The sequence below is a fragment of the Ischnura elegans genome, chromosome X (assembly GCF_921293095.1).
Source record: "Ischnura elegans chromosome X, ioIscEleg1.1, whole genome shotgun sequence".
Classification (NCBI taxonomy): domain Eukaryota; kingdom Metazoa; phylum Arthropoda; class Insecta; order Odonata; family Coenagrionidae; genus Ischnura; species Ischnura elegans.
In genome coordinates, this window is record NC_060259.1 from 49,980,983 (window position 1) to 50,005,813 (window position 24,831).

At 34.7% G+C, this 24,831-nt stretch overlaps 1 protein-coding gene across 3 annotated transcripts in view; it reads right to left on the minus strand.

Annotated features, from left to right (window-relative positions):
- The window catches only part of LOC124171738 (protein bric-a-brac 1-like), a 53,350-nt gene that overhangs the window by 26,444 nt on the left and 2,075 nt on the right, over window positions 1-24,831 (minus strand). For all 3 annotated transcript variants that reach the window (XM_046551012.1, XM_046551014.1, XM_046551013.1), the window contains exon 3: window positions 23,829-23,924. In XM_046551012.1, coding sequence (XP_046406968.1) covers window positions 23,829-23,924 — 96 coding nt within the window. The remainder of the gene's footprint in view (window positions 1-23,828; window positions 23,925-24,831) is intronic.

Below are 24,831 nucleotides of genomic sequence, written 5' to 3' on the forward strand. Positions count from 1 at the left end.
AAATAAATTCTACTTAAGGGATACAACTCAGCAGACATGGCCAAAAATTAATTGAAATTTCAAAATGCCAATACCAGCATTCCTTAACAACAAGGAGAAGAACAAAAGATGCACAGAATACTAATGCCTCACATCAAAGTCGCCTCCCAAAGGTTATTTCAATAACAAATGATACTTCCACCATCTCAAGTGGGGAATAAATGAACAACATCACATTGGTGCCTAGGAAAATAACCAGCAGGTCAAAAAACAGTCATCTTACAATGTCAAGGTCAATAAAACTTTCCCATTCTCCTCAAAATCTCCAAACTTTTTCTCATAGCACAGCTCACTTGGCAATAATCTAGACTGCCTTTTCCTACTTTTCACTTTATGAAGCACCAGTACATACTCAAATGAATAGTGTAACAAGTAGTTCAGCCTTTCTAAACAATAATTGCACCAGCATAGAAGTTAAAAAATGACCGATCAAAGGTGCTTGAAGCAATTGACTTCTCTCCTTTTCAGGGCTGCCTCCGAGGAAATTATGTTAATTTGAGAATTATCATTAATTTGATTAATTCTTCAGCTGCAGGTTGCAAGCCTTCCTCTGTGTGCAGAAATGGAGCCACTCCTTATTTTCCATGAAAACAAGTGAAGCATATGAAAGACCATTGTTAATTCCCTCCCAGCCATTTTCTCTTTGTCTCACTAATAACTGAGGAAAATTTCATCATGGGTGTTATAGGATGTAAAACATGAGAAATAACTTTTCAGCAAATTTCGCATAGCTCAGTCTAACTTATGGAGATCAAATTGCAAATTGTCAGCATTATACGTCAACTTGATGACAAACAATGAGGAAATCCGCTTCAATTTAATGGGAGTGAAAACGTCCAACACAAAAAAATAATGAAAACCAGGTTGCCTCGAAGAAAGGGTGCAAACACATGATTCTGGAAGAGTAAGCGGTTTGGCTTAAAGAAAGGATTAGCAACTAGAAAGAGTTCTGGTGGTGGAATGAATAAAAAAATGCTATCGAACATGAATCCTGGATCCAAATCCATTTATTCATTGAATCCAAATATACACCAAATCTTAGCACCTCTCCCTTCCATTACCAATTTCCAATTCATTCGTAAGATTCTATTCTAATATCCAATAATCTGCAAATCAATCCTGAAAATACTTTTCTTTGATTATGATATTGTTTATACTCAAACAAAGATATACGATGGTGTCAAAGTCACTTGTATTTGTATATTTTTCCATGCTACTTTTCCTGTGGATATATAGAGCAGTATACTGCAAATAAAAATGCCCATTAAAGAAATTTATTACAAGCTTAACCATACTAGCATCCCATTGAATTTTAATGTTTTAATCACTAGTTTAAAGAACTTGCATGATTGATGCATTTGATAAAATCCTGAATCCATGATAGATTTGAGTAAAAATCAAATCCATGGATTCACCAAGATTTCACCAAATCTTTCTATTGCATTTTTGATGTTTTACATTACAGAAACCAATGAGCCAAATAAAATTGACATTAAAAATCAAGTTAAAAAGGATGGTAACATTGAAATTATAAAAAACATCATTCAACGTATGAACTAATCATTTAAGAGCATTCAAACTCTACATATAAATACATAGTACCACATCAAGTTCCATCATAGCTGATGACAAATACAACAAACTGTACACATCAGTCCAAAATGGGAAACAGTTAAGGATATGAAAATGGGAATGTATAATCTTAAGGAAATAATTGCTTTACAGAACACGCTTATGTAGTTTCTTTCACCTCAAGATGCAAGGGCAATAGGGTAGTTTCCTACATCAAAGAAAACGAAAGGCATTGATTGCGATTCGTTACCCACCATTAGTGTATTCATAATACACAAATTATTTGGTTTTAGAAATACCGGTGTAGGCGAATGGCAATGGTCAATTTTTATCCTCATTTGAAAAAGGCCAGATTGGCGCCCATGCGATGCCACTCCACGTGACGTAACAGGGACCTAGTTTCCATACGAGTAGATAGGAGTTTAACATTGTCTGAGATTACCAATGCATGCATGAGGCACAGAGCTTGGGGAAACATTTCTTAATAATCACCTATTAAAATTGCCTATGGTCATAAAGTTTCCTTCGTTTGATAGGGCATTAATAATCTTTATTTAAGCCAAGCGCTACCTGCTAGCAGGGTACTCTACGCCACCACCATGCTCGGCAGCAAGCAGCCTGCATCGTAGCGGCCTTCATGGTTTTGTACCCAGGTTGGATCACACAGAAGCAGCCAGACATCACACGTTTCCCAGCATTCATACTTAGCCGTCGCGTTTTCGTGCGCTTGAAAATTTTCACTTTTCATTCAATCGCAAAAAATAGATATCGTCATTTAAAAATCTAAAAGTGTGAAATACATATTCCAAAGTAATAATCTTTCGATTATGGCAATAAAAAAATAAAAGGAAACCACCCTCTTCAACGAGAAAGTCCATACCTTGGTTAATGGAGGGATTTCAGATTGCATAGCTGGATTAGATTGCAAAATTATAAAGGGCAAATTGTATTAAAAAGTAATTTTTCAGTACCATGCACACAATTGTGTATGTGAATGGGATTACATAGTGCTAATGGAGATACATCTGAGGTAGTTAAGAGGGATGCAAATATTTCCAGGGTTCAAAATGGATGTCTAAAATCAGTGTGTGCATTGATGGTGCAAGAGATAAGGCTATGAGAAAATACATGAAAGGTACAAAAAACAAGTTATTTATGCAAACATGTCCATACTTTTCAGATAAAAATAATGCCTTTTTTTGGTCTTGAATGCAAAAATTCACATGAACGGCAAGGTGTATACTACTGAAACTACACTAACTATTAGCCAAAAATGAAATTATAAACATGAGTAAGAGGCACACCCATCTAAGAGGCACCCCTATCACAAATCAATTTTCAAATCACACAATCATTTTTCCGTCCCAGCACAGTTAAAATAGACATGATCGTTTGATCCCATCATTTCCAGCTATAAGGCTTCCCATTGCCTGTTCAAACATCAAGCATTCCCCTCTATCAGTTGATGGAAACATCATTTAACCACTGAGCCCAAACACTGCAGCGATAAGTTTAATCCTGAGTTCAGTCTACAAAGGAGGGAGAGTTGTAAAAATTGAGGGGACAAAGAAAATAATGGAAAAAGGGTCCATCAAAATGATGCAAAGATCAAGAAAATGACTAGCCGTGTCTTTTGCAATGAAAGGCTATCACTGGGATGATATCTCAAAAGAACAGAAAAAAGACCATGTGATTCAGGCCTATGCCATTCATCGATGCCTTAAGGGCACATTTCTGTCAATATTACCGTAAGAAGATAAAAAAAAATAGCCGTCGATTATGAAGTATATTATAGATTAATGCACAACCCATTGATGAAGTTGGTGAGAGGGAAGTGTATGGGGCAGATGGACATAGGCTGCATCACCACTACTGCACCTTCGCTCATAAGCGGGACAAGATACCCAATGCACCACCATAACTGATCATGGCAGGCAGCTTAAGAAGCGATTTTTTTCTAAGCCACATTTCTTACAGGAGCGAAAATGACAATTTAACATATTTAGCTTATGTTTACCACTGTCGGAAAGTTCAGGAAATGAATTGCTACCCATTGATTTCATATTAAGAAACTTTCTCTAACAACCTTGTAAGTAAAGGTATGATTGATTGTCGTACATAGTATGTATAAGTATATTCACTAATAAAAATGTACAGATAAGAATTAAATTTCTTATACAAAGATCTAACCTGTATGGCATGCCTCATCAAATGGAAAAATTTACTAGTTACAAATAAATTTCACAGTTCCCTTTACCTACACACCAAGAAAAAAACTGTGAAGGGCTTGCTCTCCTCCCAAGAGAAATAAGAAAAACAAAATGCCATAATCCACAAGTTGAACCTGAACAATCGTCCACACCATGAATGAAATTTGGAGTTTATTCCCTTATAAACTACTTACTCTTCGTTTCCTTTTCTTCACAAATATTCAGGGGAGAAGCAGGTGTGTATACTTCATCATTCAATAATATTTTTCCATACTCCTTATTGAAGTCTGGGGCAAAAACGTAGCATTTGAATCCATAGCTACAAATTTTAATCCTAGTAAATGGCAAAAATAAAGATACACTTATTCCATTTAAGCCCAAATACACTTCGAGAGGATTGCCTTAGAAAAGCCTAAATTTTGAGTGCTCACAACAAACTGGTTGGTAGTGCACTGATGAAGAGATGGAAGAGACCAAAAGAAGATTAAACACTTAATTACATTAGCCAAGCTTTCCAAAGCACTGCACTGTAAATTTGAAAACATGGTTGAGCAACCTATACTATGGATAACCTTAACCCTTCTCATTTTTTTGATACTAAGCCTCATAGAAGTCCATCATGACTGTGGCCTCAGAGATGTGAGATGATTGAAAGCCCAACCAATTATAGTGAGGAAAAACATGCCAGCTGGTTTTCAAATGACATAACGTATTACATGAAATACCAGGGTACTTCACAAAATTAGCATACGTCCAGAGTTTTCTTATGACAGAAATAAAGTATGAAGCCTAATTTTGGTTATAACAAACACCATGTAGAAAACAGGAGAAACACATAAGTTTACACTTGGGAATAGTGCAAACCTGCAACCTTAGAAAAGAGTCGCCTCTGCTCAAAGCTCAAATTCAAGAAAATTAGTTAGCTTTTACTTTGACACTAAAATGGCTGGATTTCTAAATGTTAACCACCCCAGTATTTACTATTTCCCGAATGCTCAGCAATGATTGTGAAGAATATACTGACAAAATGACAATAGGAAACCAAGTTGAGACTAGAGATGTGTACTGCTACAGTCATAAGAAACTGAAGCACAGAGCAGTAAAGCGGCTAACTTCTAAATTAATATCAATGAATCTATCATGGGTTTTCGATTGTGTAAGTTGCTGGCCCATGAAAACCAGCATTTGAAGGTCCAAATCTAGCTCCATCATCGAGGTGAAAAAAATAAATCATATAACGAGTGACTAAAGAAATCAGACCTTGAAATTTAGGATATTTTGGGCCAGCTCAGCAGGCTGATAACCTGATTGAAATTCATGAAGTGAATTAATTAATCCAGAAAGCACAAGCTCTTTCTTTTCACATGAATAGGTTCCAATTCTAACAACTGAGGGCATTATCTATTTTTCAAGCAGAGCTATACTCATATTACTTTCATACCAAATTGCTTAAAATCGCAGATGTTTTACAGAACCTATTCTAACATTTCTCTAGCTGGACAGCAACAATATTTTTTTGCTTTAACCTCAAGTTACTGTGATGTCTTCCAGAAGACAGTCCCCAGCTTGCCAAAAGAAATATTAATTTGTCACCACTATTTACTGATGAAGGCAATTAAATTCTTCCATTTGAAATTCCTTCAATGAGGATGATACATAGAAGGAGTGGGAAATGTTCTAAGAAAGTCAACTTTCAACTTTGGATGCTGCAACATTGAAAGTTAACTTGCACAAATAAAGGCCAACTTGGATGATTTTTTACTTAATTGCAAATTAAGAAAAAAAATCATTACTCTTTCACTAAGGAAAATTAAACCTAAGGTACTTTTTTAAATTCATTGAAAGGCTATAAAGGCATGATTTCATTTATAACAATATTCACATTGATACCACCCTGAGAATCAAAAATTCATTTCACGAACTAGAATTATATAAAATCACAGATAGTAATATGGTCCAAACTGAAGGCATACATGGAGTGTGGAAAGGTAACATTTAAAATAAGCATAAAAGACATATTTTAACAGTTGAAAAAGGTAAAAATTCAATGTAGCCTATGTAATAGAAACTTCGCTGTTTCAACAAAAACATTGAGGTTTAGTAAAGAGATCAAGGAGTAACCTCATTTGAACACTTTTTTTTTAATCGGAACCCAACATTTTTCCTAATCTTGCACATGATGCTGGCATTGCCAAGGTTTAAAGCTGTATAGCCACTAAAAAATAGAAAATTAAGACTTCATTTTCATGAACTCCTGGAACAGATTCATATTATGAGTGCACACAAAACACAGAATATACCTTAGCACCTCAGTGAAGGGGTCATTGAAAAATAGATATGACACAAGTTGGTGCCTTAAATTGCTGCAGTACGTCTATGACATGGTATATATTCTACAGCTCATCTACTTGACTGAATCATCCTCATATGTAACCCGTTGATAGTCGAGATGCACCCACCCCACAAACTATCATTTGAAAAATTTGAATGAAAACCCCAAAAATAATAGGGTAAATGCTTAGTATCTAATGGCTATTGGCTTGTGCCAGTTCCAGATATTTTCATTTCAATTTCAACGCTGCGCAAGATTCTCCAGAGAAAGATGCAAGTATTTTTTAAAATACTGCTGAAATACTCTCACATACCACAGCGCCCCTCTTTAAGTTAAGAGCCCCACAATGGGAACAACCTTAAGAGACTCACTGAGAGAGTCAACTATTCATGAAGAGACCAACTTCTTCACTATATTCTCAAAATTTTCCTTAAATGAAACGGTAAATAGCCATTCGACGTATTACTGATGCATGAAACATAACATTGCATAAAAGTCATCAACTTCTGAGTAACACTAACGAAGGACTATCACACTAAATCTGGCAAAAATAAGAACCACTCCCATACTAAATGAAGTATTTCTATTATTTCCATAAACTGAAAATTTTACATAACACAGATTTCTATTATTTTTATTAAAAGACAATAAATGGCCCAAGTAACATTTTCACTACCAAATGGAAAGAAATGTATTGGTCACAATGAATATGAATAACAAGAAAAATTATACCATCAAAGGAGAAAACCATGCAGAGCAAATAAAGTAGCAAATTTATTGCGAGAAAATTGTGATAAAAAGTTAACAATTCATTTAATTCACAGCTTAAAACATGTACACATGGAATATCAGCCAAAGAGATCTTTCCTTTAAAGTGAGCTAAATATATGTATAATAAGAGAAAATATTGAATACACGATTGTCAGAAATAAGCAGAATGTTACACACAGGAATGAGTTCAAATAACAAAACCCATGCGATTTGAGAAAAGGCAGGAAAATTTGAAAACCAACTACACAAAATTATGGAGCAGAGGCGAGATAAACACACTGAAAATAGAGTGGAACCACAAAAAAGGGCAAATTTTGGGTTAGAACTGCAAGAAAAATCAAAAGTACCACAACCAGAGTAAAGACAAATTAACAATTACAAGAGGATGGTGAAGGAGGTCACCTACATCATAATAGCAGATGAATGCATCAGCCAGGCAAGCATCCAGCTAAGGCCCATATGGATCCCTCTCCTTCAAAAAGAAATGAAACATAGACAGCACTTAGTGAGGATATAGGTGCTGACCACATCATCCATGGACCCATTCAAAATATGTATGATGCTCCACCGCAGTCAATCCTATTCTTCAAACATTTAGAGTGCACGTAAATAACAAAGAAAATGAGAACTTCATGAAGTTTCTCCGACGAAATCCCACAATGATGACAAATTAGGCTAGTTCACATAAAAACGATTACTTTAATCGTTCAAGCTAAGTTATATGATGCGGAAACTAAGCAGAAATTAATATTTTAAAAATATGATAAACCAAGACACAGAAATTGCTATTAACTTTACGATGAATGCAATGGAGGGGAAAACATTTAAGAGTATGACCTCTCTGGGTTAAGTTATACTCCATGGTTTTTTTATACTTTATAAATGTATATATGTAACAATACAGGCCATCTTATTATATGCTTGCTTGAAGCCAACCACATTCAATCACTTATGATTAAAGTAAAGCCCATACAATGGGATACTTTACCTAAATCACGTATCCATAAACAGATTACCCCACAACTTGTAAAAAAATGGACAAAAAACCGCCGAAATGCAAATATCCAAATATGCAAATGCAAGTTCTCTTTAAATGTCCCAAAAATAGAAACTAAGACCATGAAACTATTTCTGCCACAGGGAAAACCTAACCTGAGAGAGGCATTCAGTCGTTAGACCTTTCCCTACATAGTGGTTGTATATGAACTTCAGATCTATCTATACCACTATATACCTCTTCAGCAAAATGCAAAGAAAATATTGACAAGATTAAATGACAGCTGTTGAACTGAGCAACATTATAATAGCTTAGTAATCAGAGAAATGTTGATAGGAATAGTGTTACCGTGGGCTTCATAAAAGAGGCAGTCTGAACAGCAAATACTACTCAACCTAATCACTAACCATTTCATAATTAATTCATTACAATGTGATTGGAAACATAGACTACATTAAAGATTCACATTGGACAGCTACATCCTAAAATCACAATACCTGTCAAGTTTTAGTAACACATTAATCAAGGGCGTAAAACAAGGACTGATGCTCAGAAAAAATTCTGCTTAATTGTAACAGGTTAGCACACATGGCCCGATGAAAATACAAAGAGGTGATATTAACATTGATGTCCAACACTAATACATAAAAAACTGAGAATCAGTCCACTATAAACACACTAACTCTGTTATATCTGCACACCAGACATTTTCAGTAATATATGCCCTTGATCAAGATTACAAAGTTCTATCTAGCTACATAAAACATAATTGAACATCACGGCCATTAGTTATAACTAAATTAATAGTTATTATACTATAGCTATAACTAATGGGCAATTATTATAACTAAACTTTTTACATCCAAATAATAATGATCTCCCTAAAACACTACATGAAATACATAGTTTAAACTGGAGGGAATTCAGTGCCAGTTTCAAAAGCATGATTAAGCACCTCCACAGCAGCGTGAGCAGTTGGTAATAAAATCTCATCAAAATAAAAAATAAATATCTGAAGAAGCCTTTAAAATAAGAAAGAATACAACATTATGCTGTAGACTACACTGAAATTTAAATTCAGGCAGAGAAGGGTTGCTAAGGTATCCTGCCATCAAATTCAGTCATTACTCTCAAGTGTTTTCAGGAAATTCTTGTGAAAACTAGCCACTTTATTAAGAGAAATATGGCAAATGATCAATCAAGGCTAAAACTATTACCAGCAATGCATATTTCCTGAAATAAATCTAATAATATAGTTATGAGCAGTTTGTTTGTCATCCATTGCCAAATAGATAACTCGAGTTTTGAGGAAGTGTTTGACTCACTTTTTTTTCTTCAACTTGACTTGCCTCCAATTTTTAGATGCTTTTACAACCCTAAGATAATGCAATTGAAAATATATTTGGAGATAATTTCTATCACGTAAAAACATAGGCCTGACTAGTCATTGAATGGAGCAGAAAGAATCAAGTAAACTGATATACCCTAATAGATTACAATATTTGCAAAATACTGACACTTTATGCCCAAAATAATTATTTGACCAAACACCATACCATTCAGGACTTCTGAGTGACTAAAAGAGCCACTTAAATTATGCAAATGATTTTAAACTCATTCTCACCAGTTTAGCATATGTAATGGTTATGTAAGTCCTGATTAATGTAAGTCAACTTAGGGTTAATCTAATTGCCACAACTAACCAATCTGCATTCATAAGACCTACCCAAAACAGAGGCTAGGAAGCTAGTGACTTCAGCTGATATTTTATTATGTAAATGGAATTTGCAATACGGGCTGCCTAAAGGTGGAACTAGGGGCATACAAATGATAGATGAGCAAATAAGTTATGGGAAACATATAAAAATATTCTAACGCCAAGCAAAAACTTGTCCTTCAGAGATAAATATTAAAACGACCTATAACAAATGAAGTTTGAAAAAGGCACACACCTTTTTTTAGCAGGCATTATACAAAATGTTCTGATCGATAATCCTAATATTATAACTAATTAAAAATTATCAACTAATTGATTAATAAACAAGTAATTCAATACCCCATTCAAACTAAGTCTCATGTTCCATGACCTGAATTATTTTTCCTTCCTTCATTAAAATGCTTTTGATGTCGTGATGGCCCTTTATCCTGACAGAAATATTTGCTTGGGTTTAAACCAAGTTTTACTAAAAGAAATGCAAAAACGTCAACATGCATTAGCATACTTCAATGTAAATTTCACTCAAACAAATGACAACTCATCTGTAGGGTTGCAAGGTTGCACAACCATAACCACAACTGTTAAATGTATCCATTGGGCTTCTACATGCTTTAATTGAGAAAATTACACTTGACACCACATTTAAGATGATCAGAAAATACTACAACGCTAAGTTAACAAAGAATACCATTACTAATTATTTTACAAAGTATCTACCATTGTTTCAAAAAGCAGGGTCACATTCTCCTTATGCCTTTCCGATGAGCTGAGGAGGTGAGATTCAAATGGAGGCAAACATCCATTGATAATTGACCTATTTTTAATAGCAATAAAAATTCAATAAATTGAGTTAGTTCAGAGGCTGAGGGCAAAATAAATTTTTGTTGCGAGTAGTATTTCAGCCGATCTAGTATAAATTATTCAAATTCTAACGTGATATTTAAATAAGTTCAACAGATTCAGGCTTCAATTGGTGGAAGTTAGACATATTTAAGTAAATGAAAGGTCGTAGCACTTTTCCACAAGAATTTTTAATGCGTACAACGCGTTTCGGCTCACTGAGCCATCATCTGGTCTTGTACCAGATGATGGCTCAGTGAGCCGAAACGCGTTGTACGCATTAAAAACTCTTGTGGAAAAGTGCTACGACCTTTCATTTACTTAAAAATGTGATATTTAAAGATATTAGGCCAGGAGGAGTCAAAAGATTGAAATAGAGATCCAAATAAAAAGAGGTCGAAAGCCTAAAAAAATGGAACTGAAAGAATAAAATCACACTGATACAAAATTTCCTATCTAAACTCATCCATTGATTCATTAGTTTATTGTGGCCATCCTTATCCTTAAAAGTGAGGTGTCAAGAAAAGCTTCAGAACATCAACTCTCAGGATTCTATCAGTTTCCAATAATTTTACTTAAGTATCTAATTTGATGGTGTAGTATAAGCCATACCTATGGAGGCAGAATGTTGAAATATGGCACAAAATTGATTCTACATGAAGTAGTACATAAAAATTGGCATCAGTATTTTTTCTGGATGATAAGGGGTGTACAGTGTAAATACAAATGGTTCTTCCTACCCCAGTAAGAAATTATGTAATACAATCACATTAATTTCATTTTCACCACCACAAGACTGAAATCATTGATTACACAGCATTGGCAATATAAATAAGAATGGATCATTGGAGTCCTATTGTACTAAGTTTCACTCGTTTTGAGCTTAGAACCTCAACTATAGTCGTATAACTGAAAAGAATCAGCACCCAAATAGAAAATTTGTGCAACAGCCAATCTGAAAACTTTACATTAGCTGAAAGCTTCGGAAAAAATAATGGCAAAATACAGCACACTTTAAATGACAGAATTAATGATATTCCTAAGTGAAAGGATTGGTGTTACATCTCCACCCTACAAGAGCCAAGGCAGGCAGCAAATAACACATCCAACTCAACTAAAAGAATGTTTCACCATCAGAAGAGCTCCATACGTCCCAAGTCCATAGATGATGATATGAAGATTGCTATCGAAACATTCATACTACATCAACAGGTGATCAAATTACTGTGTATCTTTCACTGCCAATTTCCAGAACAACGTTACAAGTGAGGAAATACTTGATAGTGTATGAGGTTCACCAATTCTACAAGAAGTTTAACAGTTGCCATGCCCAGATATCAATGGGTGACTGCAATTCCACTTCTAGTCTAATCAAGCATGCTTAAAACTTATGTAAAATAACCACTAAACTTTAGCATTAATTTATATGCTTTTTTGGTGTGGAGGAAGATTGACAAGGGGAATGTCTGAAAACCATAGAATGTCATAGATTTCAATCAAAATTTGTAGTATAGTAGTCCATCCGGAGCTGCTCACCACCAATCCATATGGGGTTATGTAACCAATAGTTAAATTAAAAAATATAGAGTTAAACATTAACAGGTCAATATATATTCCCTTAGAAATGAGCCCAGAGAAGGTATGAGCTGTAACCTGGTGGTTATGGTGTTACAAGGATCGATTCTCAGATGCCGCACTTTCTTCATAGTTCGTTTCTACTTTTTATTTTACTAAAGCCTACTGTTCATTACCATTTCCATGATTTTCTCTAAAAATTTTATTTTTCTGCGAGAAAATCTTTTTCTGCAATGCAACAGCTTCTCATGTATTCCCATTTTTTTTCACATAGAAGCCTAATTTCAATTACGTTACCTATTTTAATGTCGCAACATAAAGCATTGTTACGTCACACATGTACTTAGTTTCCATTCATGTTGCAATATGGACTCATATTTTAAAACTTCAAGCCTAATTTTTGTAATTGGATTGCTTTACTAGCTGATATTTCATCAATATACGGATTAGGAAAGGAAATTGATAACCACCAAGCTACATGTTTTACGAATAAGAATTTTAATCCTCTTTCGGGAAGAGGTAAAAGCAAAATTTACTGACAAGATGCTTCTGGGGAGCCTCTATATACAGATGGTTTGTAAACAGTTGCGCAACTGCTTGCTAAAAAGATTGATGACTACCCAGAACTCAGAAAGAAGTCACATTTCCCTCCCTGGCTGCCCTCCTTTGGATTTCAACGGTTCTTTTCCAAAAATATTTATGAGCCTTTTACACTTGCATCCGTACCCTATTGCAGGGGCCAGGGAACCAATGTCGAAGTTGCTGTCTTTTGAATCGTATGCAAGTATTGAGATTTTTAGCTTCCAGTGTGGGCAGGTCTTCGCTAATAGGAATCGTGCATCCATAAGTAGTAGAATATATGTTTACCCTTCCTCGGGTAATTATAATATTATAATTATATTTTGGTTACAGTCAAATAATTGAAATTTAGATTATCCAAAAATATGTAATGCAAAAATGCTGTTTTGTGACATGTAAATTACATCGAAAGTAGGCTTCTGTGTGAAAAAATTCGGAAAACATGAGACTCTGCTGCATTGCAGAAAACTACTACCAAGGAGAAAAATGAAATTTTCAATGAAAATCATGGAAATAATGATGAATCGCAGGCTTTTGAAAAATGGAAAGTAGAAACAAATGATGAAAAAAGTGCCACATCCAAAAATCGATTATAGGACCTAAAATTAGGAGTTGAACACCGTAACCACTGGGCTATGGCTCATTCCTGATCAAAGCCCACATCTAAGGTAATATTTTAACCTGCAAATGTTTAACTGCATACTTTTGTTTTAACTGTTGGTTATAAAACCGCATACAGGGGTGATTGGTAAACAGCTCCTGATGGACTACAACACTACAAAAGTTTGATTGAAATCTGAGACTCGGTTTTCGGACACTCCCCTTGTTAGTAGGATTCTGGAGTCTGACCAAGCTTGCAACATTACGCTCTTATTTTGAGTTTTTAGAAAAATGTACCCCTTCAGTGGTCAACCAGGGTTTCCTTTTCGGTTTCCTGGTGTGTTGTTTAATCCTTGCTGTTGGAATGGTATGATCAAATAGTAAACCAAATTTTGAGCAACAATAGTCGAAGCTTGAATCAAGCTGACCATCGAGACAAAAGTTGTTCCAGATCTCTGTAAATAATTAAGTTTTCATATTTACAACATTTTTCCAAGAAAATAACCTCTTTTGTACGCATGCTGTGTTGGTTGCTTTCCTTAGCTCCAAATTAGCTTCTATGAGACAACGATCTGATATTCCTGCATCAACTGCAGATGATTTGACTTCTTGAGGATCGATGTTTGAAATAATATTATCAATAAGTGTTTTCTAAGTGGTTATAACTCTGATGAGTGCGTCATTTAAAAAGTTTAAGCCATAAAGCCAAAAACATCTTTCAAGTCGGCAACATGGTTGGAAACACTTAAAAAAACACAGAATCACCAGTGAGCACCAAGGTCCGGTTAAGGGTAATCAAAAAACTGATGAAGAGATCTAGCTCGAAAGTAAACATATTCATATTACTTAGTGATGACTGATACACAGAAATTATCAAAATTTCACTGACAGCCGACTTAGAGGTCAGACAGTGCACTCAAAGATTTTCTCTTCCACCACTACAGTATCCTTACATTTATTACAAAGTTTATAAATTCATTGATGAATACGGCCACATCACTGTGTTTATAAATCCTACAAGAGAACTGATAGACACAATTGTAATTTGACCAATGTATCACCTCAATTTCATCATAGGACAACCGCAGTGTTTGACGACACACACAAAATCAGGCTCAGAGCTTGATTAGCCACTTCAAGTTGTAATATTTTGTTTCATAAACACTGTATATTGATAAATCCATCTGAGAGATTGTTTCTCAATGCATCAGAAGTCTGAGGGCCATGTTTGATCGATCACCTTTGATTTTCCTTTCAATAGCATTTTTGATCCTTGTGACACGATAATTCTTGCAAGGCGTAGCTTACTGCATCTTTTGCTGAGGATGCATTCTCAGCTGAGTCACTAGCCTTCATGAGCTCCAGAGTTTTAAAGTCATGTACCTCAGAAAGGAATTGGGTATTCAATGGTTTAAAAGGATAAAATTTCCCTTCTCTTACTTTGTTCCCCCAAAATTCACTCTTAATGAGCTCTTCACAAAGGTTAATGGCACACTGGCTTCATAGGAGCGGTATATTTTGGCAATTCTCAAACACTCACACTTAAAGTTTTGTCCAGGAAATAAGTCTGATAAATAATTTGTAATATCTTCTGTTGAAGCACCAGAAAGGACTCGTCCAACATATAAATATGCTGTGTGAGGAACTCCAGACAAGTTAAAAGCAACTCTGGATTGCTTGAGGCTTCCAAGAACAACCTTCCTTTTGCATGAAGTTACATTTCTTCCTCCTTATCATCATCTGAAACTACAAAGATGGAAGTTTTCTGGCCCTTATGTGACATGAGCGTAATAAAGATGTCAGTATTCTGTGAGACAGAAATTTCAGATCACTGCTTTTGTCCACAGACATGACTGGGCTGGCAAAAATTGTTTTGATGGTGACAAATTAAGCATTTATTATTAATATATGTACTTAATCTCCAGCAGCCTTTTCTACTGAATCAGCCAAAGGCACGTGCTGCATTTTTGTTGAGATACAATTTTTACTACTTATAAACTTCACTACTTCTTCTTTCAGAGGACAACAAAATTATGCAGTAAGATCGAGCTTCGGCTACAGTATCATTGATAATGGAAATAATTTCATTGGACTTTTTTAAGTTTATTTTGCCTAGTTTGTTCTTCTGAATAGAATAGGAAGTCAAGTAAAATAAGCGGGGTGGCACAAAAAACTGGCAGAATATATTGCTTGAGGTTCAAACAAACACTTGAAGGTAAACAATCTTACCACACAAAACTAATTAGAGGATTTCGAGAGGTGAAAATTGGACCTAAGGTCAATGGTTGAATAATTAATAAGCAAAACAATACAACATGGTACGTTCTTTAAAGGAAAATCAGGCACCCACAACTAAATAACAATTGTTAGAGGCAGAGATATTAATTTCAAACAAACAAACAATCACACAAAGCAGGACAAAACCAGCAACATGGCAAAGGATATAAACACTGTTGGACCATATAAATGGCAGGAATGACATATCTGGATGATTAGCATTAGCTACTCATGGAATCAGTAGCTGAAATAGATGATGCAATCATAAAATAGACTTCAACTGAGATGGGAACGAGCCATGAGCTTGAATCTGACCTGATGACCGTATCACCTACTTAGGTGGGGATTGAGTTAGAGGTGCTAGAATACCTCACACAAGAGACAAGGCATATCAACCACAATATTAATGGAAGCAGAACTAGAAAAAAATGTCACTCCCAAAAACATTACAAATATTTCCAGGAAAAATAGTGTATACATGAATCTTTATAATGGAAACAGAAAACATATTAGTAAACCATTCCACAGGATTTATTAAGGAAGTGGTAATTTTGATTCTTCGGTTCTAAGTTTAACAAAATTCTTGACTTTAGCAGTGGAAGCAAATCCAAAAGTAATCAGTATCAAAATAAAAGTCACTAATTCAAAAACTTATCACAGGGAGAAAATGAATGCATCAGATAAAAACCAATTGACCGACAAAAACCGATAAACGATTTCTGCCTCACACAAGCTAATTCACCATAAAAAATACGCATACCATAAAAAGGCTTTCCTTTAACATAGAGGAATACTCACATTCATAAGAATGATTAGGGGTAGTGCAAAAACTATGCAAAATATTTCAGAGAATTCTTTAACCCTTCACCAAACACTGATAACAGCAGTTTTGGTCTAAATTAGTACTGTAATGTATATGATCTTTATCAATACATAATAAACTCTACTCTCAACTAGCTAGATGGCATTCCCCTTATCTGTCTCCTGTCTGGTTTGTACCTCCGGAATAAAATAGAGTTGACTTTGCACAAAACACACACCATCTCTCTCCACTGTCATATGAATGGCTTGATGCTGCTCCCCCTGTTCCCATACCCCCATTCCGAGAGAAATCAACTAATAAAAGGACAGTGACAGAACGTGATAATACGCATACAAATTATGCCACAGAGGGAAGTAAGCCATCAGTGAGGGGGCCTAAACTGGGCTTAAAAACATATATCCTACAGTCTCACTCGCAGTTGACTAATACTAATATTAAATGTGAATATAAGTATGGGTTAGCATACAAAGCTCTCAAAATGTATTTCTCTCTTGAATGCGTACATTGTATGAAACTAAGAGCCTCTTGTGCTTGCTTACGAAAGATTTTTCTATTTTTTGTTATTGCTCGATTTAAAGAAAGTCAAATAACTTATACTGTTTTTGAAGTGTTTCTTTTGCAGTCTAACATAAGTGATACAAAAGAAGAGTACAACTGAAGAATATAAGCAGTACTTGTAGGCAAATAAAATTTATTTAAGAATTCATCAACAAATTATTTTCAGTATTTGTACTGCCACATACTATTTGGGAGTTATTTTTGATTTTTTTCTACAAATGGAAAAGCAATTTAACAGTGAATGCAAACACGCATGCTGTGCGGCAAACACATCACTGCACATTTAATGGACAGAAAAGCGATCCAAAACTTCATTGGAGTATCCAAATTATCACTTCTGTCATGCACCACCTTGATGCTTAATTTTTTAGATCATCTTAATATAGTATCTATGGCTAAATTCATGCACATAAATTTCAAGAAGGAAGTTTGTGCAAGTTAAATTAACAAATACTGATGAGTAATAAATTGCATTATTACTAAAATTACGAAACAGAAGAAAGTACAAATTACGATTTTCACCATTCTCTTGGTCTTATGGAGCAATTTTTCCCCTTCGCTCTTATAAGTGACAATTTATTCCATATACATTGAGCTCTACTACAGGCCATCAAATATCCTAGGTGGCACGCTTTGACTAGATAACGCTATATAATTCTTTGTACTCATCCTTAAGATAACACAAACCTCTGTTGTTTTTAATTCTAGAAGCACTCGAAGGCATACCACATCCTCTACTCAAGACCCATCCATTATTCAATAAAGAGCAAGATCTTCCAGTTTTACGTACATGAAACTAAGCCCCCCCCCCCATTTCCAACACTACATCTCCTAACAACCTTTTACAGCAGTTACAAGTTTCGAAAAATTGAATGCTGTAATGTAAAAATAGTGATCACAGTGTGACAAGAAAAGTCATTGCAAAATATTCAATCGGCATTACTTTCCTTTCTTTCAACAAGGAATTGACTGAGAATCACCAATCTACACTATTGCTTAGGAGACAATTCATAATCGTTACTAAGACTTACATTTTTCCAAAGTAAGGTTGTTTGTCATCCATTTAATAAGAACAATTAAATACTAGTTGTAATCTTATACTGGTGCTGGTTATCTTCCTCCGGTTAAATTGCATGATTCCACTAAATAACCACAAGAACAAAGTAAGCTCAGAGGGCAATTAATATTTTTCTATACAGTAAACACAACCTCAGTTACAATAAAGATTTCAATCTTCATTGCTCTAACACCTAATATGGCAGAATTTCAGCCATTTAAAAAGCATAAGAATAATTTAATTAGGTAATAGCTGTCAATGTAGTTGTATTGAAATATTTTACATAACAGATTAACACATGGATAATTGTAAACAATATGCCATAAAAATAACCTTTCAGGTTAGTGACAATAAACAGCCTTTTAACACAAACACTCAGCAGTTCCTCTGAGTTTGTACCAAGTACTTTGAAAGAAGCTAGGAACTGAATCTGCCAGCTTAAATTACAAGAGGAGATATGCACGACTGGTATCACCGTTCACCCTTTTAGTGCACTAGTGAAACTAAAGACCAAATCACTTTGGGATACATTTTCCAGATAAAAACTGACAATAACTATGTAGTAACAAGGGTGCGATGACTGAGAAAACAGATTATTCTCACAATTATATCTCCCACAATATTTATGGCAAAGCATTAAGATTATGCTGAGTGACCATGAAGATGTATAAGCAGATACAACAGTATCCTAAAATGATTTTTTAAGATTTAAAGTCATTCTAGATAAGATGACATTTGAGTGGAGGGTCATCTTCAATTAGTGTCACAGATATCTATCACATAAAACGATTTACAATTTGTGACCGTGAATTGAATATATCTACGAGTCAGCTCTGAGCCTCAGACAAAATACCACAAATCAACACCTCAAACCCGATGAATCACTTAGCCAACAAGAAAGAAATGATACAAATAACCACTAAGATGAATAAGGCCTAATCCATTACATCCACCCAGTCTGCTTATGGTGCAATACCACACAGACAGCCACCACATAATACACCACTGCAAACAGACAGAATGTAATAGTTTTCTCAGCCAGAAAACTGAACAGGAACTGACCTCATCACCACAAGGAATTTGTGAACTGACTTCATTACTACATACAAGGAATTCACAACGATGAATTTCAAAATGAGACCTTGTGAATTTCAACTCACATCTCCAACCAGACCTTTTTCAAACTAGCAATATAAATCTCTCTTGTACATATGCAAACAATGAATTTTCACATTGAAGCTATCACTATTAAGATATTATCTGCCACTAATATTTCATAAAAACCAATGGCATTAACCACACATTGGAAGAGTATTTCAAGTCTCGAATAAAAAAGTGTACTTTTTACCATTCAAGTTCAAGTATTCATTATTCAACAGAAATAACATAATTGGCATTGTTGCGGCAAAAGAGTGAAGAATTCATAAAAAATTCATGGCAGAACAAGAGATGAGGCAATTTATCCAGAGTAAAGGTAGAAGGTACTTCCGGAGCAACAAGTTGATGGTGATACATTTCCACAGTGACAAGATAGACGGCGATATATTTCTAACGTTCAGCAGGAGCAGCTATAAAATTCATATTCGCTGCCATTGGAAAACTTTCTCTGGGCCAGGAATTAAGCCACAGATATTTCGCTTTCTGGGTCCATGCACAGACTACTGCATTTTCAAGGCTCCTTAATTTTCCATGGCAATTATACAACACAAAAACGTATGGGATGAATGGTTCTAAAATGAATGACCAACACCTAGCACCATGAACCACGATTAAAAGTTCCATGGGAATGAAGGAACCTGGATAGTGCTGCAGTTTGCTTGATGTTCTGTAAAGCCTAAGGATATGGTTTGGTTCCCAGTCCAAGGCAATTTCACCCCATGGTAATTAATGCTAACTAGATAGAATCTTCTCTGATAATTATCAAATCTGGATAGTGTTGATAGTGATGAACTTTGAAAGACTTTCCAACCTCGATAGTTACCGAAAAGAATAGCTTACAGCAGAGACAATCCCTAGTGGTCACTCATCCTATTTGGGATTGATTTCTCCATATTAAGTATCCAACATGTAACCTACACACCCTAAACCGACATACCTATCCTTTTGAGCAATTACTTTCACCAAGGATCTAAGCTATTAGTTCCATGCACATTTCCCTGATCTGTGAAAAGGTGCGGCACATGGTAAATGACGGTGGGTAATTCCAACTATATTCAACAAACATCTTCAGATCTTAGATTTTGATGAAAATTTATCAAACTAAATACCTGAAGACCAATTTGCAAAAAAAAATTGTGGATTTTTAGCTTTTTCTAATATTTTCTCATTTTTGCCGAAAATACATGCCTTGAATCATAAAATTCCTTCTATTTCACCACTAAATTGACATGATTAATGGCTTATGCTAAAGCTAAGACTTTGCTTAAGATATTAAATGTGTAAAATTCCATCTCCTATAATGGTTACCTGTTTAAAACCATATAAAAATTTTAAATTAGCTCTTCTTAAATATCCAATCTCAGAACAGGCCCAAACTTTGATTTTTTAATCCAAGCACATTCAACTTACTATGCCTAAAATAAAATTTAGTGGCACTTGATTAATCCACATTCAAACTCATTCAAAATTAACTAGAAGCCCTTATCAAGGAATATCCTTACTTAAGGCATTTGCTTTCCATCACCGCCATTATATCAAGGTTATTGTAACATGTTACCATGAATCGCAGATGACGTTCATTTCAAGCAGCCTGTAACATTCACCTTTGACTATGAACCTCTTTCCAGCAGGTTTTACCAGCTCCTGACAACAGTGATAATCTGAAAAAGCCTTTATATTTTAATTACATAAATCAATTGCAGCTAATGATTGAATAATACATATCCTATACTTATAGTTTATTGGAAAGATTTCGGTACCCCCATGGAAAGAAATTTAGTTGTTGTCTGGTCCTCATATATGATAGGTATTATGTATAATGACAGGCATGAGTAATTGTTTATCATATTAAAAAAGTAAAAATTAAACACTGAGAAGATGTAGACTGTGCCACAGAGAAAAATTTATAGCTCGAATACCTTTTTGAACGCAACAGGAAACAGAAAAAAATTACACAGGAAACCTTTCCTGCGGTAGTTGACACTAAAAGGAATCTTAGACTGTAAATCCATTGGAAGTAAAAATGCTTTAAATGAAGACGCTGTTAATTTAGAGATAAGATGTTGAATAAACATTAAATTCCAACCAATATGATGTGGATTAATACATACAGAAAAAACATGAGTAAAATTTGGGAAATTATATCTTTGTAAAACATTAGGGCATGAATAAACAAGAAAGTTAAGCCATACAAACTGATTGTTTGATCTAAATCTTCAGAAAAGATCAAGCAAATTTTTTCTAAATCCATTTACGAGTTGCCACTAAATTTTATTTTTGGGATAGGAAGGTGAATGTGTTCGGTCATAAAATAAAAGTTTGGCTCAATTCCAAGATCGGGTATTTGAGAAAAGCAAATTCACTTTTTAAAACTTTTTATACAACAATAAAAGAGGAGAGGGATTTTAAAAAATTTTTATGCATTCAATATCTTACGAAAAGTCATAAATAAGCCATTTATCATGGCTCAAGGATAATTTGGTGGTGAAATATAAGGAATTTTAGAATCAAGGCATTATTCTTCGCAAAATGTAAACAAATTAAAAAGTAATAAAAACATAAATTCACTTCACAAAACAGTCTGTGATTACAGTGAAGTGATTACAAGCCCATTACAGACATTTTTATCCAAATCTGAGACCCTTGAGGACAAACTTTTGTTAAATTGAGGTGAAATGACCCACATCTATAGAAAATGTAGGATGCAAAAATATTACACTAATTGAAAATAGCTATTTTTGTGCCCTTAGTCGGAATTCAGTAAACTACCACGAACTAATAGTGTCCAACCTGGAGACAAGCACCATTCGTAGGCATAAAGCTTGGAACTCGCAAGTATGATGCTGATCTTTGAAGATTTTAGTTGCAAATTATTCAGCAGATTTGATTCATTTGGTGGTTCCATAAGCCAAATACAATCATGGACACATTTTAAAACAAACATTTAGTTTCCATAGCATGAAACATATTTTCCACCTGATTGTAAACACCCAAGGATTTTTCAGCAATATATAATTGAGAGTCATTAATTACCAATAGCCACTGATCAACTAATAACAAAAGCATACCATATGACTTCCATGGTGAACACAATGCTTTTCTTACTTATGATGGGCATCTATACAAAGGTGTCCAACAAAAATGTGCTGTTTTTTATAACAACTATGATTCTCATTGAAGAATTGAGCACTAAAAGCAGCAGTAGTTTTCATTTGGAGGGGATCTGACTACAAAAAAAATGCAAATCAGGTCAGCATGCATTTTGAGAGAGGAAGATGTGAGCTTAAGTATGTATGGCAGAGAGTAATCAAGGGTAAGCATTGCCCTATAGCTTAAAATATCTAAAAAAAATAAGCATTGCACAGGGTCATCACCCAACTCAATGAAAAACTATTCTTGGAAGGAGAGACCTGGCTCCCAAACAAAGCTGCTCAAGAGATTTGATAAAAAACTATGATTGTAATAAGCCCTCAGGAGAATGCCAAAGAGTGATTCTGACTGAGTTCATGAATTTACTCCAAGAGTAGCAAAAATGCGAAAAATAAACTCAAATCACATAAGCAAAACCCTTAAAATTGTGATATTAAAAATTGTAAAACAGTAGGGATGCATAGAAAGTTATCCTATTTGGAGTAGAATGCTCCCATATTTCCAGGAAAATAAGACAAACCTTTATAAAAGGTAACAAAATGAACAAAAGCAATATTTCTGATTGGTGCTGAAAATTTAACATTACTAAATCTTAATAAATACAATGTATATCACGCAAAATCCCACATGACTAAAAAAGAGAACCACAATAACAAATGATAAATGTTCACAATCAACAAAACATAACTCAGGAACCAAGATATGTTGGACATAAATAGAACTACAGGCTAATTTTCACAAAAGAAACTGAGAGGGAATAAGTATGAATAAACAATTAGGAAATTTGTACAATGATCTTTGACATGTAGTATCATTAAATATTCTTTGATAGTTTCAAATGAGCTAGGCTGATCACCCTGGTCTAGCTAGGTCGGGCCATTCCAGTGATTCCAACCCTGCCAGTTTAAGGCTTTGATTTACACTACACTTGCTCACAGGAGATTTTGGACAAGTATGCAGTGAACCATTAAATTGTAAACGTCACCGCCACAAGGACAGTTATTTTACATATGCAATCATTACGTGAAGCAACTTGAGCCACAAAAGAATAGCGTTAAGACAAACAATAAACAAAACAAACAATAAACTGCCACAAAAGTGATTACATCAATCACAACAAAATGTGATGTGTACAATAAACAGAAACAATAAATAACTACATCCTTTCTTAGACATTTGAATGCTAAATATAACCTGAAATATAATTCAAGATGGTGAATGGATATACAATCACAATTATGGATGACATCATGTTCACAAGCATCTTCAAAACGTGAAATTGGAGAGCTACAGCACGAAAAAGTGAAAGACAGACAAACATGAGTATATTTATGCAAATAATATGTTTAGACCATAAAAGAATAAAGCCAGTCCCATTATCCAAGATGTAGATCACCATTATAATTATTATAAAGGTGAGACTAACCATAAGAAAACCTTCAGTATAAACACAAGAGAGTAAATAAGGACATCAAAACTATCGATTAACTCGGCATAGGAACTGTAACAACCAAGAATAAGTTCCAAAAGGTAGAGATGAAAGAAAGCAGAAGTAAAGCACAAAATTACTTACTGTTTCCTGTGGATGTCGATATTCGGAGGAGCTTTCACCAGTGCCACTCTTGTCATCAGATGACGCCCGATCCCAATCCATTTCTTTCTTCAGTGACTTCAAGGGAAAGGGAATTGATGAGAAATTTAAATGCATTAAACACAGTTTGGCATGGGAGAAGTAATGACAGGCCAAGCAATGACCTTCTCCCCAAATATATCTCACATTAGAAAAGCATAGAACAATATTTAAAGAATTGTATGCCCCATTTTAAGCATTGGTGAGCAACAAGGCGTAGAGCATTAGATTGCTTTGTGCATTGCTTTAAATATTGGAATAGTAACAAGAATAAAATGGTACTACATGCATTATATTTCAATATTATATATACTTGTGAATTAATTAGTAGGATTTAAGACCAATAATAGTATCCAAAAGTAATATAGTGCTAGATCTCCATGGATGGAGGGGAGGATAACTTGAAATAATCCTCCTATTATCTCTATGAAGGTGACACCAATGGTAGAAGCTAATGTGTACATGGATGCACATCCAACACTGTAATTTTATACTGAGTGAGTGTTTGACTGGTTATATCAAAAAATGAACGTGAGTGATTATTTAAAATGCAGACATCATTATAGATCTCATCATGTGCCAATAATATTTACGAAAAATAATGTAACAGAACCAACCAGTATATAGGTTTATATTAGCAGTAACGATGAAATGAGTTTGAATTCACACACACGATCACACATTTTACTACAATTGTAGTTGGATAGGGCAATTTATCAACTTTCTTCTAACAATACCACCTCACTAAAGAACAACAAACACCATTATTGGATCAAAACCTTCTTAGAAATACGTTTTTTTACCGTCATTTTCCACTTCAACTCCCATTTCGTAATTCCCATATCGTAGACCTCAACACCTAACCTTGAACAGGAGGATCCTTAAGGGTTTTGAAATTTTTTCGAGCAACTGCAGCACACCAGAAGGTATGGAGAGAACCTTAAAT